Source organism: Tachyglossus aculeatus, chromosome 23 (genome assembly GCF_015852505.1).
Source record: "Tachyglossus aculeatus isolate mTacAcu1 chromosome 23, mTacAcu1.pri, whole genome shotgun sequence".
In the NCBI taxonomy this organism is placed as follows: domain Eukaryota; kingdom Metazoa; phylum Chordata; class Mammalia; order Monotremata; family Tachyglossidae; genus Tachyglossus; species Tachyglossus aculeatus.
This window is the reverse complement of record NC_052088.1, coordinates 1,200,403-1,216,189: the sequence shown is the minus strand read 5'-3', so window position 1 is coordinate 1,216,189 and position 15,787 is coordinate 1,200,403. Positions and strand designations below refer to the sequence as shown.

General features: G+C 47.2%; 1 protein-coding gene across 1 annotated transcript in view; it reads left to right on the top strand.

Annotated features, from left to right (window-relative positions):
• The first annotated feature begins 3,099 nt into the window (after positions 1-3,099).
• Positions 3,100-15,787, top strand: part of LOC119944515 (cytochrome c oxidase assembly protein COX16 homolog, mitochondrial-like) — a 54,367-nt gene continuing 41,679 nt past the window's right edge. Inside the window, exons 1-2 of the mRNA XM_038765464.1 lie at positions 3,100-3,220; positions 11,234-11,305. Coding sequence (XP_038621392.1) covers positions 3,149-3,220; positions 11,234-11,305 — 144 coding nt within the window. The 5' untranslated portion in view covers positions 3,100-3,148. The remainder of the gene's footprint in view (positions 3,221-11,233; positions 11,306-15,787) is intronic.

Sequence of the window (15,787 nt, the reverse complement as noted above, 5' to 3'; positions counted from 1 at the left end):
CAAGTGCCTTATTATAGTGTTCTGCACACAGTAAGTGCTCAATAAGTGCCATTGACTGACCATGTCATTTCTTTGTTTTGTACTTCCCGAGGGTCTAGTAAAGTGCATTGGGCCAAGTGCGGCTATTACCACCAGTCAATTATGAGTTTGGGACAACACCCAGTGAGTATGGAGATTTTGAAAGGGGAGAAGCAATGGGAAAACAGATTAGCTACTTCTATTTCTTTTCTCATTTTGTGGGCAGAGGGACAACCTGGGGGAGATTCTGAAACACCATGTTTATGGGTTAGCAGGGTAAATAACCAGGGCATTTTTTTCAAGTGATCATTTCACACAGAACTCAATCTCCTTCACAGCTGAGGAAACTGATGCTTGGAGAAGTGAAGAGAAGTGACTTGCCCAAGGTCACACAGCAGCCGAGTGGTGGAACCGGGCTTATACCCTAGAAGCAGTGTGGCCTAACAGAGTACGAGACTAGGAGTCAGAAGGACCTGGTTTCTAATCGCAGCTCTGCCACTTATCTGCGGTGTGACCTTGGACAAGTCACTTCACTTTCCAGGGCCTCAGTCACCTCATCTCTAAAATGGGGATTGAGATGGGGAGCCCTATGTGGGGCTGGATGTGTCCTACCCTTTGTATTTACCCCAGTGCCTAGTACAGTGCCCAGCACTTAGCAAACGCTTAACAAATACCCCAATTATTACTGCCATTAGGTCTCAACTCCCAGCACTAAGCTCTTCCCACTGAGTCAGGCTGTTTCCCAACAGGAAAGATGACCTCTGCCGTTTTATGGGAATTTCAAAGTTTCCCATTTGGGTCATGGTCGCTGCCTCTGTTCCCTCTTTTTCTTCCTCCCTCCCGGGAATTTTGCAGAGTCCAGGCCAAAGCCAGGAGCAAATCTGGGACCACTGGATTGGTCCATTAATGGTCCATTGCAGCATTAGAGAAGCAGCACGGCTCAGTGGAAAGAGCACGAGCTTGGGAGTCAGAGGTCATGGATTCTATTTCCGACTCTGCCGCTGTGAGACTTTGGGCAAGTCACTTAACTTCTCTGGTGCCTCAGTTACTTCTTTTGTAAAATGGGGATTAAGACGGTGAGCCCTACGTGGGACAACCTAATCACCTTGTATCCCCCAGGCGCTTAGAACAGTGAGCCCACTGTTGGGTAGGGACTGTTTCTATATGTTGCCAACTTGTACTTCCCAAGCGCTTAGTACAGTGCTCTGCACACAGTAAGAGCTCAATAAATACGATTGATGATGATGAACAGTGCCTCGCACATAGTAAGCGCTTAACAATTGCTATTATTATTATTATTATTGGTAGGAACTAGGGCTCCCTCTTGTGGCCATAGGAAACACCACAGGTAGACATCTAATTCATTCATTCATTCATTCAATCGTATTTATTGAGCGCTTACTTTGTGCAGAGCACTGTATTAAATGCTTGGGAAGTACAAGTCGGAAACATATAGAGATGGTCCCTACCCAACAACGGGCTCACAGTTTAGAAGGGGGAGACAGACAACAAAACAAAACATGTGGACAGATGTCAAAATCATCAGAACAAATAGAATTAAAGCTATATGCACATCATTACTCTATTTATTTATTACTCTATTTTACTTGTACATATTTCTTCTATTTATTTTATTTTGTTAATATGTTTTGTTTTGTTCTCTGTCTCCCCCTTCTAGACTGTGAGCCCACTGTTGGGTAGGGACCATCTCTATATGTTGCCAACTTGTACTTCCCAAGCGCTTAGTACAGTGCTCTGCACACAGTAAGCGCTCAATAAATACGATTGAATGAATGAATGAATTAACAAAATAAATAGAATAGTAGATATGTACAAGTAAAATAAATAGAGTGATAAATCTGTACAAATATATACAAGTGCTGTGGGGAGGGGAAGGAGGTAGGTCGGGGGGATGGAGAGGAGGAGAGGAAAAAGGGGGCTCAGTCTGGGAAGGCCTCCTGGAGGAGGTGAGCTTTCAGCAGGGCTTCGAAGGGGGGAAGAGAGCTAGCTTGGCGGATGTGCAGAGGGAGGGCATTCCAGGCCAGGGGGAGGATGTGGGCCGGGGGTCGATGGCGGGACAGGCGAGAACGAGGCCTAACGGCGAGGAGATTAGCGGCAGAGGAGCGCGGAGGGTGCGGGCTGGGCTGTAGAAGGAGAGAAGGGAGGTGAGGTAGGAGGGGGCGAGGGGATAGAGAGCTTTAAAGTCAATGGTGAGGAGTTTTGATGAGAAGCAGCCTGGTCTAGGGGATAGAGCAAGGGCCTGGGAGTCAGAGGATCCGGGTTTCAATCCCAGCTCTGCCACTAGTCTGCTATGTGACCTTGGGTGAGTCATTTCACACCTCAAATACCCCAATTATTACTGGACCAGCATGGCTTCATTCAATCGTATTTACTGAGCGTTTACTGTGTGCTGAGCACTGTACTAAGCGCTTGGGAAGTACAAGTTGGCAACATATAGAGACGGTCCCTACCCAACAACGGGCTCGCAGTCTAGAAGGGGGAGACAGACAACAAAACAAAATATATTAACAAAATAAAATAAATAGAATAGTACATATGTACAAGTAATAGAGTAATAAATCTGTACAAACATATATACAGGTGCTGTGGGGAGGGGAAAGAGGTAGGTTGGGGGGATGGGGAGGGGGAGAGGAAGGAGGGGGCTATGGAAGGAGCCCGGGCTTGGGAGTCAGATGTGGTGGGTTCTAATCCCGGCCCTGCCACTGGTCAGCTGGGTGACCACGGGCGAGTCACTTGGGTTCTCCGTGGCTCAGTGATCTCCTCTGTCAAAGGGGATGAAGACTGTGAGCCCCACGGGGGGGACAAGCAGATCACCTTGTATCTCCCCCAGCACTGAGTACAATGCTTGGCACAGAGTAAGCAATTAACAGATACCATTATTTTATTGTTCCCAGTGGTTGCCGGTGTGGAGCCGACCCGGCTGTGAGGCCCCTGATTGACAGCTGCGCTCGGCGGCGCGGCGCGGCGCGGCCCGGCCCCGCCCCCTCGGAACGTGCGTGCGGCGGCCTCAGGTTCCCGGGGGGGCGGTTTCCGGGAGGGACCGACGCTCCCGGAAGTTGCGCCCGCCGAGGGCCGCCGGGCTGGGCCCGGATCGGAGCGGGTGGGGAATATGGTGCCGCCGGCCGCCGTGCTGCGGGCGCTGCGCAGGAACAAGACGCTGCGGTACGGGCTGCCCATGATGGTCAGTGACGGGGACGGACGGACGGACGGGAGGACGCCGGGACTCGGCCTGGGTTTGGGCGGGGCCGTAGGGGAGTGGGTGGAACCCGCGCCGAAGGGGGAGGGGCCAGGACTGAGGAGGCCGGGCTAGAGCCTCACCCTCGGCTTCAACGCTGTCCATCACCTCACCTCCCTTCTGTCTTTCTCCAGCCCAGCCCGCGCCCTCCGTCCCTCAGCCGCTCACCTCCTCACTTGGCCTGGTTCTCGCCTGTCCCGCCGTCGACCCCTGGCCTGGAATGCCTTCCCTCCGCGCATCCGCCAAGCTAGCCCTCTTCCTCCCTTCGATGCCCTGCTGAGAGCTCACCTCCTCCAGGAGGCCTTCCCAGACTGAGTCCCCTCCTTCCTCTCCCTCTTACTTCCTTCCCCTCCCCACAGCACCTGTATAGATGTATATATTTGTACGTATTTATTACTCTATTTTATTTGTACATATTTATTCTATTCATTTTATTTTGTTAGTATGTTTTGTTCTCTGTCTCCCCCCTCTAGACTGTGAGCCCACTGTTGGGTAGGGACCGTCTCTATATGTTGCCAACTGTAAGCGCTCAATAAATACGATTGAACGAATGAATGAGTAGAGCGGAAGGGGCGGGGCCAGAGCCTAGGAGGCGGGGGCCCAGAGCGGAGTGGGCGGGGCCAGCTCTGATGAGGCGGGGCTAGACCGGAAGGGGGCGGGGGCGACGCCTAGGGGGCGCCCCAGAGCGGAGTGGGCGGGGCTAGAGCGAAAGGGGCGTGGCCAACGCTTGGGGGCGCGGCCCAGAGCGGAGCGGGCGGGGTCTCGCCCCGGACCCAATCACCCAATCAGGAGCAGCGTGGCTCCGTGGCAAGAGCCCCGGCTTGGGCGTCAGAAGGTCATGGGTTCGAATCCTGCCTCCACCTCTTGTCAGCCGTGTGACTTTGGGCAAGTCCCTTCTCTGGGCCTCAGTTCCCTCATCTGTAAAATGGGGATTCATTCATTCAATTGTATTGAGCACTTACTGTGTGCAGAGCACTGGACTAAGCGCTTGGGAAGTACAAGTTGGCAACATATAGAGACGATCCCTACCCAACACCAGGCTCACAATCTAGAACGGGGAGACAGAGAACAAAACATATTAACAAAATAAAATAAGTAGAATAAATATGTATAAATAAATAGAGTAATAAATATGTAAAAACATATATACATATATTCAGGTGCTGTGGGGATGAAGACTGTGGGCCCCACCGGGGACAACCTGATCACCTTGTATTCCCCCAGTGCTTAGAACAGGGCTTCACACATAGTAAGCACTTAACAAATGCCATTATTATTATTATTATCATTATCAGTCCCTCCGATTGCTTTTCCTATGCGTTAAGCGCTTACTATGGGCCAAGTGCTGTACTAAGCGCCGGAAGAGATTCAAGGTTGGACCCAGTTCACGGCCCTCATGGGGCTCTAATAATAATGATGGGAAGCAGCACGGCGTTGTGGCCAGAGCCTGGGCCTGGGAGTCAAAAGGTCGTAGGTTCTAATCCCGCCCCCACCACTTGTCTGCTGGGTGACCTTGGCCAAGTCACTTCACTTCTCTGGGCCTTAGTTCCCTCCTCTGTAAAATGGGGATTGAGACTGTGAGCCCCATGTGGGACAGGGACTGTGTCCAACCCAATTTGCTTATATTCATTCGTTCAGTTATATTTATTGAGCATTTACTGTGTGCAGAGCACTGTACTAAGTGCTTGGGAAGTACAAATCGGCAACAGAGACGGTCCCTACCCAACAACGGGCTCACCCCCAGTGTCTAGTACAGTGTCTGGTACATGCTAAGTACTTAAATACCACATTATTAAATAGTCTCAAACGTGGCCCAGTGGGTAGAGCCCGGGCCTGGGAGGCAGTCAGAAGGACCTGGGTTCTAACCCCGGCTCCGCCACTCGTCTGCCGGTGACCTTGGGCGAGTCACTTCATTTCTCCGGGCTTCATTTCTCCACCTAACGCCTGAGAATCTGGGTCCGTGACGTGCAGCAGGAGGATTCACAGGACTTGAAAAGGGAAGGTTGGATCAGCCTGATTGAAAAGTCTTGTTAATGTTTTTCACTTGTGGTTGGTAGTTCACAAGCAGCGTGGTGGCCTAGTGGATCGAGCATAGGCCTGGGAATCACAGGACCTGGGTTCTAGTCCCAGCTCTGCCAGTTGCCTGTTGTGTGACCTTGGGCAAGTCACTTCACTTTTCTGGGCCTCAGTTTCCTCATCTCTAAAATGGGGATTCAGTGCCTGTTCTTCCTCTTATTTAGACTGTGAGCCCCATGTGGGACAGGGATTACTTGTATCTACCCCAGTGCTTAGGACAGTGCATGACTCAGAATAAGCACTTAACACAAATAAGAAAAACAATAATAATAATAATAATAAAAAAGTGCCCTGATTCATAGAAAGCACTTAACAAATGCCATAATGATAATAACAACAATAATGATGAAGTGCCCTGATTTGTAATAAGCACTTAACAAATTCCATACTACTACTAATAATAATGTGCTCTGATTCATAGTAAGCACTTAAGTACAATCATGATAATAAAAATTAAAAAGTGCCCTGATTTGTAGAAAGCATTTAACAAATGCCATAATAATAATAATAACAACAATAATAAAGTACCCTGATTTGTAATAAGCACTTAACAAATTATATACTACTACTACTAATAATGTGCTCTGATTTATAGTAAGCACTTAATAAATAGAATAATAATAATAATGATCATAAAAATAAAAAAGTGCCCTGATTTGTAATAAACACTTAACAAATTACATAATAGTAATAATAATATTGTGCTCTGATTCATAGTAAGCACTTAAATACAATGATAATAGTAATAATAATAAAGCACTTAACAAATATAAGAATGATGATGATAATAATAATAAATGCCCCCTTTAGCAATCTCTGCTCGTGGGCCAAGGCATAATAGTAATAATACTGATGGCATTTATTAAGCGCTTACTATGTGCAAAGCACTGTTCTAAGCGCTGGGGAGGTTACAAGGTGATCAGGTTGTCCCACAGGGGGCTCACAGTCTTAATCCCCATTTTACAGATGAGGGAACTGAGGCACAGAGAAGTTAAGTGACTTAAGTGACTTGCCCAAAGTCACACAGCTGACAATTGGCAGAGCCGGGGTTTGAACTCATGACCTCTGACTCCAAAGCCCGTGCTCTTTCCACTGAGCCACACTGCTTCATGACTTCCTGCCTTTTGATTCCAATCACAATCAAGAGCTTGACTCGGAAAAGTGGCCAAAATATACTCCATCCCATCTGATAAGTTCATGCGAATGATGTCAGGCTCAAAAATTGAAGTGTGGGCACAGAGATGGAGGCCTCTGTGGATCCCTTGACTAGGACTAGAACCTGGAGACTAGAAAAACCCTTGGAAGGATGCTTGGCCCTGTTCCAGCCTCCTGTCATCACGGAGGGCAAGTGTTCAAATCCTACAGGCTGGTGCTCTGAGATAGACTGGAAGGCTAGAGATTCCCAGACGTCCTTCCTTGCACCGCCCCAGTATTTTATCCCCATTAGAATCAGGAAGTTTTCCCTTTCATTGCACTGTTTGACTTCTTCCTCATAAAAACCTCTCATGCCTAAAGAAAGTGACTTACCCAAGGTCACCCAGTGGCAGAGCTGGGATTGGAACCCAGGTCTTTTGACTCCTAGGCCTGTGCTCTTTCCATTAGGTCACACTCCTTTAAAGCCCTCCAGAGAATCCAGGGAGCCAGGATCAGAACCCAGGTCCTTCAGACTCTCAGTGTTCTATCCACAAGGCCATGCCACTTGTTCTCTGTCCTACTTAACCTGTGAGCCCCATGTGGGACAAGGATTGCGTCTGATTTGTTATCTTATATCTGCTCCAGCGCTTAGAATGGTGTCTAGCACATAGTAAGCACTTAAGCACCATTTAAAAAAGCCAAAGAGGACCAAAAGCCTTAAAAAAGTTGGACAGCTCTCTGATTCCTGAAAGGGGAAGTGGCAGTGTCTTTGGTTCTCTGCTTAAATTCCTTCTTTCTCCCAAATTCCCTTGTGCTTCCCTCTTTCCGGGTGCCTTCTCTCTTTCTGACTCCCACCTTTTCTCTCTCCCTGGTTATCCCCGCTGAGCGGATGTGAAGTTAGAAGGCTCAAGAAAGATTGAGTTCATTTTTCTCAATCACCCGTGTGTATTTGTTAAGAAGAATCCCTAACTATGACAGTGGTATCTAATGGTATTTGTTAAGCGCTTACCATGCGCTTAACAAATGCTCTTGGCTTAGTAGATAGAGCACAGGCCTGGGAATCAGTCAGAAGGTCGTGGGTTCTAATCCCGGCTCCGCCACGTCTGCTGGGTCACCTTGGGGAAGTCACTTTGCTTTTCTGGGCCTCAGTTAACTAATCTGGAAAATGGGGATTAAGAATGTGAGCCCCACGTGGAACAGGGACTGTGTCTAACCTGACCAATTTGTATCTACCTCAGTGCTTAGAACAGTGCTTGGCACATAGTAAGCCCTTAACAAGTACTGTGATTATTACTATTATGCGCCAGGGACCAAGCTCTGGGGTAGACACAAGCTAAACCGGTCAGACGCAGCCCTGTCCCACGTTGGGCTCACAGTCATAAATCCCCGTTTTACAGTTGAGGGAACTGAGGCCAAGTGAAGTGACTTGTCCAAGGTCACACAGCAGGCAAGTGGCTTAGCCGAGATTAGAACCTAGGTGCTCTGACTCACAGGCCCATGATAACCTTAATAATTCACCTTTCCACTTTGGGGTTATGTTTGGAAACAGAGGCTGGTTTGGATGACTTAGGCGGGCTGACTATTCCTTGTGTTCTTCACTCCTTTTCTCCCACTTTCTTCCCAGAATCCCTTTCTCCCAGATTCCTTCTGTGTGTAAGCAAACGTTCTAAGTATAGACTGTAAACCAGCTGTGGGCAGGGATTGTCTCTCTTTACTGCCACAGTGAACTTTCCAAGTGCTTAGTACAGTGGTCTGCACACAGTAAGCGTCAACCACTTAGCTGTGTGACTTTGGGCAAGTCAGTTCACTTCTCTGGGCCTCAGTTACCTCATCTGTAAAATGGGGATGAAGACTGTGAGCCCCCTGTGGGACAACCTGATCACCTTGTAACCTCCCCAGTGCTTAGAACAGTGCTTTGTACATAGTAACTGCTTAGTAAATGCCATTATTATTATTATTATTAATAAATAGGATTGATTGAATGAACTCCGCAGGTGAATTTGTTGGGCCTGTGAGAACATGCAGAAAGGGAAGAGAAGTTTTTGGTTACAAAAGAAAACATAGCAGAGAGACTGAGAGATGGAAAAATATAACCCAGCCTGAACCTGGGTTTTCTGGTAGCGAGTTATAAAATGATGTAACACCAAGTAAAGCCCCCCCCCCCCCCAGGATTGCACTGTCCAATGGCTTGTTCCCCTCTGCCTTCAAACGTGCCCACATCTCCCCCATCCTAAAAAAACCCTCCCTTGACCCCATAGCCACCTGCAGTTATTGCCCCATCTCCCTCCTACCCTTTATCTCCAAACTCCTGGAGTGAGTCGTGTACATTCGCTGCCTCGAATTCCTCTCCTCCAACTCTCTCCTGGACCCCCTCCAATCTGGCTTCCGCCCCCTCCACTCCACCGAAACCGCCCTCTCAAAGGACACCCATGATCTCCTTCTTGCCAAATGCAATGGCTCCTACTCCATCCTAATCCTCTTCGACCTTCTGGCTGCCTTCAACACTGTTTACCATCCCCTTCTCCTTGACACGTTATCCAACCTTGGCTTCACGGACTCCGTCCTTTCCCGGTTCTCCTTTTATCTCTCCGGCTGTTCATTTTCAGGCTTCTTCCCGGGCTCCTCCTCCCCCTCCCATCCCCTAAATATAGTGATCAAGGATCAGTTCTTGGTCCCCTTCTGTTCTCCATCTACACTCACTCCCTTGGTGAACTTATTCGCTCCCGTGGCTTCAACTTTCATCTCTATGCCGATGATACCCAAATCTACATCTCTTCCCCTGTTCTCTTTCCCTCCCTCCAGGCTCACGTCTCCTGCCTTCAGGACATCTCCACCTGGATTCCTCCTGACACCTCAAACTCAACTTGTCCAAGACTGAGTTCCTTATCTTCCCTCCTAAACCCTGTCCTCTCCCTGAGTTTCCTGTCACTGCGGATGGCACAACCATCCTTCCGATCTCACAAGCCCGCGACCTTGGTGTCATCCTTGACTCCGCTCTCTCATTCACCCCACACATCCAATCCACCACCCAAACCTGCCTGTCTCATCTTCACAACATCGCCAAGATCTGCCCTTCCCTCTCCATCCAAACCGCTACTTTGTTAGTACAGTCATTCATCCTATCCCAATTGGATTACTGCATCAGCCTCCTTTCTGACCTCCCAACCTTCTGTCTCTCCCCACTTCAGTCCATACTTCACTCTGTTACCTGGATTATCTTTCTACAGAAATGCTCAGGGTGTGTCACCCCTCCTCAAAAATCTCCAGTGGTTGCCTATCAACCTTTGTATCAAGCAAAACCTCTTCACTGTTGGCTTCAAAGCTCTCCAACACTTCGCCCCCTCCTACCTCACCTGCCTTCTCTCCTTCTACAGCTCAGCCCACACGCTCCGCTCCTCTGCTGCTACCCTCCTTACTGGGCCTCGTTCTCGCCTGTCCCGCCGTCGACCCCCGGCCCACGTCCTACCTCTGGCCTGGAATGCCCTCTCTCCTCACATCTGCCAAACTAGCACACTTCCCCCCTTCAAAGCCCTACTGAAGGCTCACCTCCTCCAGGAGGCCTTCCCAGACCTAGCCCCCCTTTTCCTTTGCTCTTGCTCCCTTCCCCATCGCCCCGACTCCCTCCCTCTGTTCTACCCCCCTCCCCGCTCCACAGCACTTGTGTATATATGTGCATATTTATTATTCTATATATTTTATTAATGATGTGTATGTGTCTAATTCTACTTATATTGATGCTATTAATGCCTGTCTACTTGATTTGTTGTCTGTCTCCCCCCTTCTAGACTGTGAGCCCATTGTTGGGTAGGGATCGTCTCTGTTGCTGAATTGTACTTTCCACGCGCTTAGTACAGTACTCTGCACACCATAAGTGCTCAATAAATACGATTGAACGAATGAGAGTTTCCGGTACTTTGCCAGTCTCACTTACGAAAGGAAGAATCAAGAGGAGGCCTACCCCTTCCATTCCTAGCTTGGGCAGTGGCTCGCGAGTGGAAGGCAATCCACTACAAATCATAACTTCCCTGTTTTGGGCAGCCACAGCAACACGGGAGAGAGTTGAAGGTGGAGACTTGAGTTTACTTCACAGAAGATTTCAGTGGTCAACCACTTCTGTATTTTGACCAAGAAAATTCTGTGGATCCACTACCAGAACGATTGCAGACGGAGATGGGACGTTCTGGGAGAGATGTGTCCATGGAGTCGCAATGGATCAGAGACGACTCAACAGGATAAGACAGGACAGGGCCCAGCAATCTCCTAGAGGCCCAAAGAACATTAATTTAGGGTTATTTTATGGTATTTGGTAAGTGCTTACTACGTGTCAAGCATTGTTCTAAAAAGTGGGGCAGATAGTAATTAATCAGGTCAGGCACAGTTCCCGTCCTACATGGAGCTCACAGTCTAAATAAGATGGAGAACAGGTATCAAATCTCCATTTTACAGTTGAGATGAAGTGACATTCCAAAAGTCACACAGCAGGCAACTGGCAGAGCCAGAATTTGAACTCGGGTCCTCTGACTCCCAGGTATGGGCTCCTTCCACTCGGCCACGCTACTGGGGAAATAGCAATCACAAGTGAAAAATATGGACAAGCCTTTTAGATCAGACTCAGACCCAACCTTGCCTTTTTATGTCCTGTGAAACCTTCTGGTGCATATCCCAGATTCCCAGACATTAGGTGGAGAAATCCCCAGTTGGATTCAGCTATTCCAATGGAATTTTTTTTCTTTTTCCTAAATACTTCAGGTGCTCATTGTCGGAGGTTCCTTTGGGCTCCGGGAATTTTCTCAAATCCGATACGATGCCGTGAAGTGTAAGGTAAGAGCAATTTTCTCAGCTGGAAGACAACTGTATTTGAGGAGTAATGGTATTGTCAATCTTGTCTATATCTGCATGGGTCAAAACAAATACTTGATTCTTTCAAAACAATTCTGGAATTGTGTTCTTTCACAGTGCCATGGGCAATAGCCATGATTCAGTGTGATGAAATAATAAGAATAATAAGAAGCAGCAGCAGAGAACACGGGCCTGGGAGTCAGAAGGATATGAGTTCTAATTCTGGCTCGTCCATCTGTCTGCTGTGTGACCTTGGGTTAGTCCCCTCACTTCTCTGTACCTCAGTTACCCCAGCTGTAATATCGGTATTAAGACTGTGAGTCCCATGTGGGACAGGGACTGTGTCCAACCTGTTTAACTTATATCTACCCCAGAACTTAGAACAGTGCTTGGCACATAGTAAGTGCTTAATGAGTACATAGAATAGAATAAATTATGGACAGGTACGTAAGTGCTGTGTGGGGCTGGGATGGGAGATGAATAAAGGGAGCAAGTCAGGGCGACGCAGAAGGGAGTGGAAAAAAAGGAAGAGGGCTTAGTTTTGACATTCAATTCTAAAGATCATTTAATAAAGAGATTCTTCTTTTGAATTGCTTCTTAACCGAATGACCATAACATCCCCAGGTATTTAATTTGCAGTGAATTCCAAATTCATTCCTAGTTGAATGTGTCGTAATTTTGGTTTTATTTAGATTCTTGTTGAATGGACTCACAAAGGTGAATTGCCTTTTCAGGAGTCTTTCTTAGGCCTGGCCAGAGTTCATTCATTCATTCTTATATTCAGTCATATTTATTGAGCATACCAAGCACTTGGGAGAGTATGATAATAATAATAATAATAATAATGGCATTTATTAAGCGCTTACTATGTGCAAAGCACTATTCTAAGCGCTAGAGAGGTTACAAGGTGATCAGGTTGTCCCACGGGGGGCTCACAGTTTTAATCCCCATTTTACAGATGAGGTAACTGAGGCACAGAGAAGTTAAGTGACTTGCCCAAAGTCACACAAAGAAGCTGGGATTTGAATAGATGACCTCTGACTCCAAAGCCTGTGCTCTTTCCACTGAGCTACGCTGCTTCCCAAGCAGAACAATAAGCAGATACATTTCCTGCCCACAACGAAATTACAGTCTAGAGAGGGAGATAGACACTAATAGGAAGGAGTAAATGACAGATGTGGATGTAAGTGCTGTGGGTCTGGGAGGGGATGATGAACAAAGGGAGCAAGTCAGGAGGACACAGAAGGGAATTAAGGGGGAGAGGCAGAAAAGGCAGTAGGGTGGACAGTGGGCTCACCACAGAAACATAGGCTGAACGCTTCTGTGGAAAAATATTCCAGGCAGCAGAATGAAGTATGGAATGGAGTGGGGAGAGACAGGAGGCTGGGAGGTCAGCAAGGAGTCTGAGAGAGTGATCCAGGTGGGCTAGGATAAGTGCTTGAATTAACGTGGTAGTCTTTTGTGTGGAGAGGAAAGGATGGATTTTAGTCATTCAATCAATCATATTCATTCAGTTGTATTTATTGAGCGCTTACTGTGTGCAGAGCACTGTACTAAGCGCTTGGGAAAGTACAATACAGCAATAGAGACAATCCCTGCCCATAACAAGCTTACAATCTAGAGTATTTATTAACGCTTACAGTGTGCGGAGCACTATACTAAGCGCTTGGGAAAGTACAATACAACAGTAAACAGTGACACTTGCTGCCCACAACGAGCTCCTAGTCTAGAAGGGGGTAGACCGACATCAGTACAAATAAACAGACATCAATACAAATAAATAAAATTACACTATATACGTAAGTGCTGTGTCCGGGGGGCAGAGAGCAAAGGAAGCAAGTCCGGGCGATGCAGACAGGAGTGGGAGATGAGGAAAAGTGGGGCTTAGTCTGGGAAGGCCTCTTGGAGGAGATGCACCTTTATCAAGGCTTTCAAGTGGGAGAGAGTCATTGTCTGGTGGATTTGAGGAGGGAGGGCATTCCGGGCCAGAGGCAGGAAGTGGGCCAGGAGTCGGCGGCGAGATAGGCGACATTGAGGTGCAGTGAGAAGGTTAGCACCAGAGGAGCAAAGTATGCAGACTGTGTTGTAGAAGGAGAGAAATGAGGTGAAGTTGGAGGGGGCAAGTTGATGGACTGCTGTAAAGCCAACGGTGAGAAGTTTTTGTTTGATACGGATGTTGCGAAGGTGAAACTGACAGGATTTAGTGATAGATTGAATATGTGGGTTGAATGAGAGAGATGAGTCAAGGATAATGTCAAAGTTACAGGCTTGTGAGGCAGGAAAGATGGTGATGCTCTCTACAGGGATGGGAAAATCTGGGAGGACAAGGTTTGGGTGGGAAGATAAGAAGTTCAGTTTTCGCCATATTACGTTTGAGGTGATGGGAGGACATCCAAGTGGAGATATCTTGAAGGCAGGAGGAAATGCGAGACTGCAGAGAGGGAGAGAGATCAGGGCTGGAGATGGAGATTTGGGAATCGTCCGCATAGAGGTGGGAGTTGAAGCCATGGGAGAGAATGCATTCTCCAAGGGAGTGGGTGTAGATGGAGAATAGAAGAGGACCCAAAACTGAACCTTGAAGGACTCTCACAGTTAGAGGATGGGAGGCAAAGGTGGAAAGAGCACGGGCTTTGGAGTCAGACGTCATGGGTTCAAATCCCGTCTCTGCCAGTTGTCAGCTGTGTGACTTTGGGCAAGTCACTTAACTTCTCTGTGCCTCAGTTACCTCATCTGTAAAATGGGGATTAAGACTGTGAACCCCCGTAGGACAACCTGATCACCTTGTAACCTCCCCAGCGCTTAGAACAGTGCTTTGCACATAGTAAGCTCTTAATAAATGCCATCATTATTATTATTATTAAAGATGGAATCTGTAATGTACTTACTACTCCTGACTTCCTACTTCTGGAAACCCAATTATCATAAAATCCCATCTCCTCCATGAGGCCTTCCCTGCTAAGCCCACATTTCCCCTCCCCACCATTCCCTCTCCGTCGCCTGAGCACTTGACTGGGCACCTCATAAGCACTTTGATACTCACCTTAGTCCCCCAGCACTTAGATACTCTGTACCATATATAGGTATATGTACCTTTTACCTTATAGGTATACCTTTATATAGAGCAGAGCGAGAGAGAGAGAGAAAGAGAGAAAGAGAAAAAGAAAGAATGACATAGAAGGGGAGGGAGCCAACTTGTACTTCCCAAGCACTTAGTACAGTGCTCTGCACACAGTAAGCGCTCAATAAATACGATTGATGATGATGATGAGAGGCGTGCAGGAAGGCAGTATAGGCTTGTGGATAGGGCACAGGCCTGGGAAATGGGTTCTAATCCTGCCTTCTCCACTTGTCTGCTGTGTGACCTTGGGCAAGTCACTTCACTTCTCTGTGCTTCAGTTACCTCAACTGTCAAATGGGGATGAGACTGTGAGTCCCACGTGGGACAGGGACTGCGTCCAACCCGATTTGCTTGTATCTGCTCCAGTGCTTAGTAGAGTACCTAGCACATAATAATAATAATAATAATGAAGGTATTTGTTAAGTGCTATGTGTCAAACACTGTTCTAAGTGCTGGATAGTAAACATTTAACAAATACCACAATTATTATATACTTATATAGGCTCTATGCCCGATACTCTACTATTTTCCCTCTCTGTAATTGATTTTAATGTCTGTCTTCCCCTGTAGACTTTAAGCTCCTTGTAAGTAGGGATTATGTCTACCAACTCTTTTGTATTGTACTTTCCCAAGTGCTTACTACAGTATACATGGTACATGATCGATGAATGCCATTGGTTGAAAATTAGCCAGGCATGTATGTCTCCCCCAGTACAAGGCAAGTGCATAATAAATGTTAGTAGTAATTCATTATTGTAATCTGTTCCCCAAGAACTCTCATAGAATTTGTGATTCTGGAGAGTAAAGAAAGGTGCATAACTTACCTTCTCTGAGCCTCGGTTTCTTCATCTGTAAAGTGGGGATTTTAATACCTCCGACTCAAACTGGGAGCCCAGGGATTGTCTGACCTGATTTTCTTGAGGGTACCCTTGTGCTTAGTACAGGGCTTAGCATGTAGTAAGCACTTAACAAATACCACAATTATCATTATTATTCTACGACAGAGTCAACCAATCGATGGTATTTATTGAGCACTTACTCTATACAGAACAGGAGAGTACAATATAGACTGTGAGCCCGCTGTTGGGTAGGGAACGTCTCTATATGTTGCCAACTTGTACTTCCTAAGTGCTTAGTACAGTGCTCTGCACACAGTAAACGCTCAATAAATACGATTGAATGAATAAAGGCACATTACCCCTCCACAGCGAGCTTACAGTGTAGAGGAGACAGACTTGAGTAGAAATAATTTATACCATGTGCTTTAAAGATAAGTACGCAAACGCTGCAGGGTTGGGGATGGGGCGAATATCAGATGTCTGAAGGTCAGAGATCCAAGTGTGTAG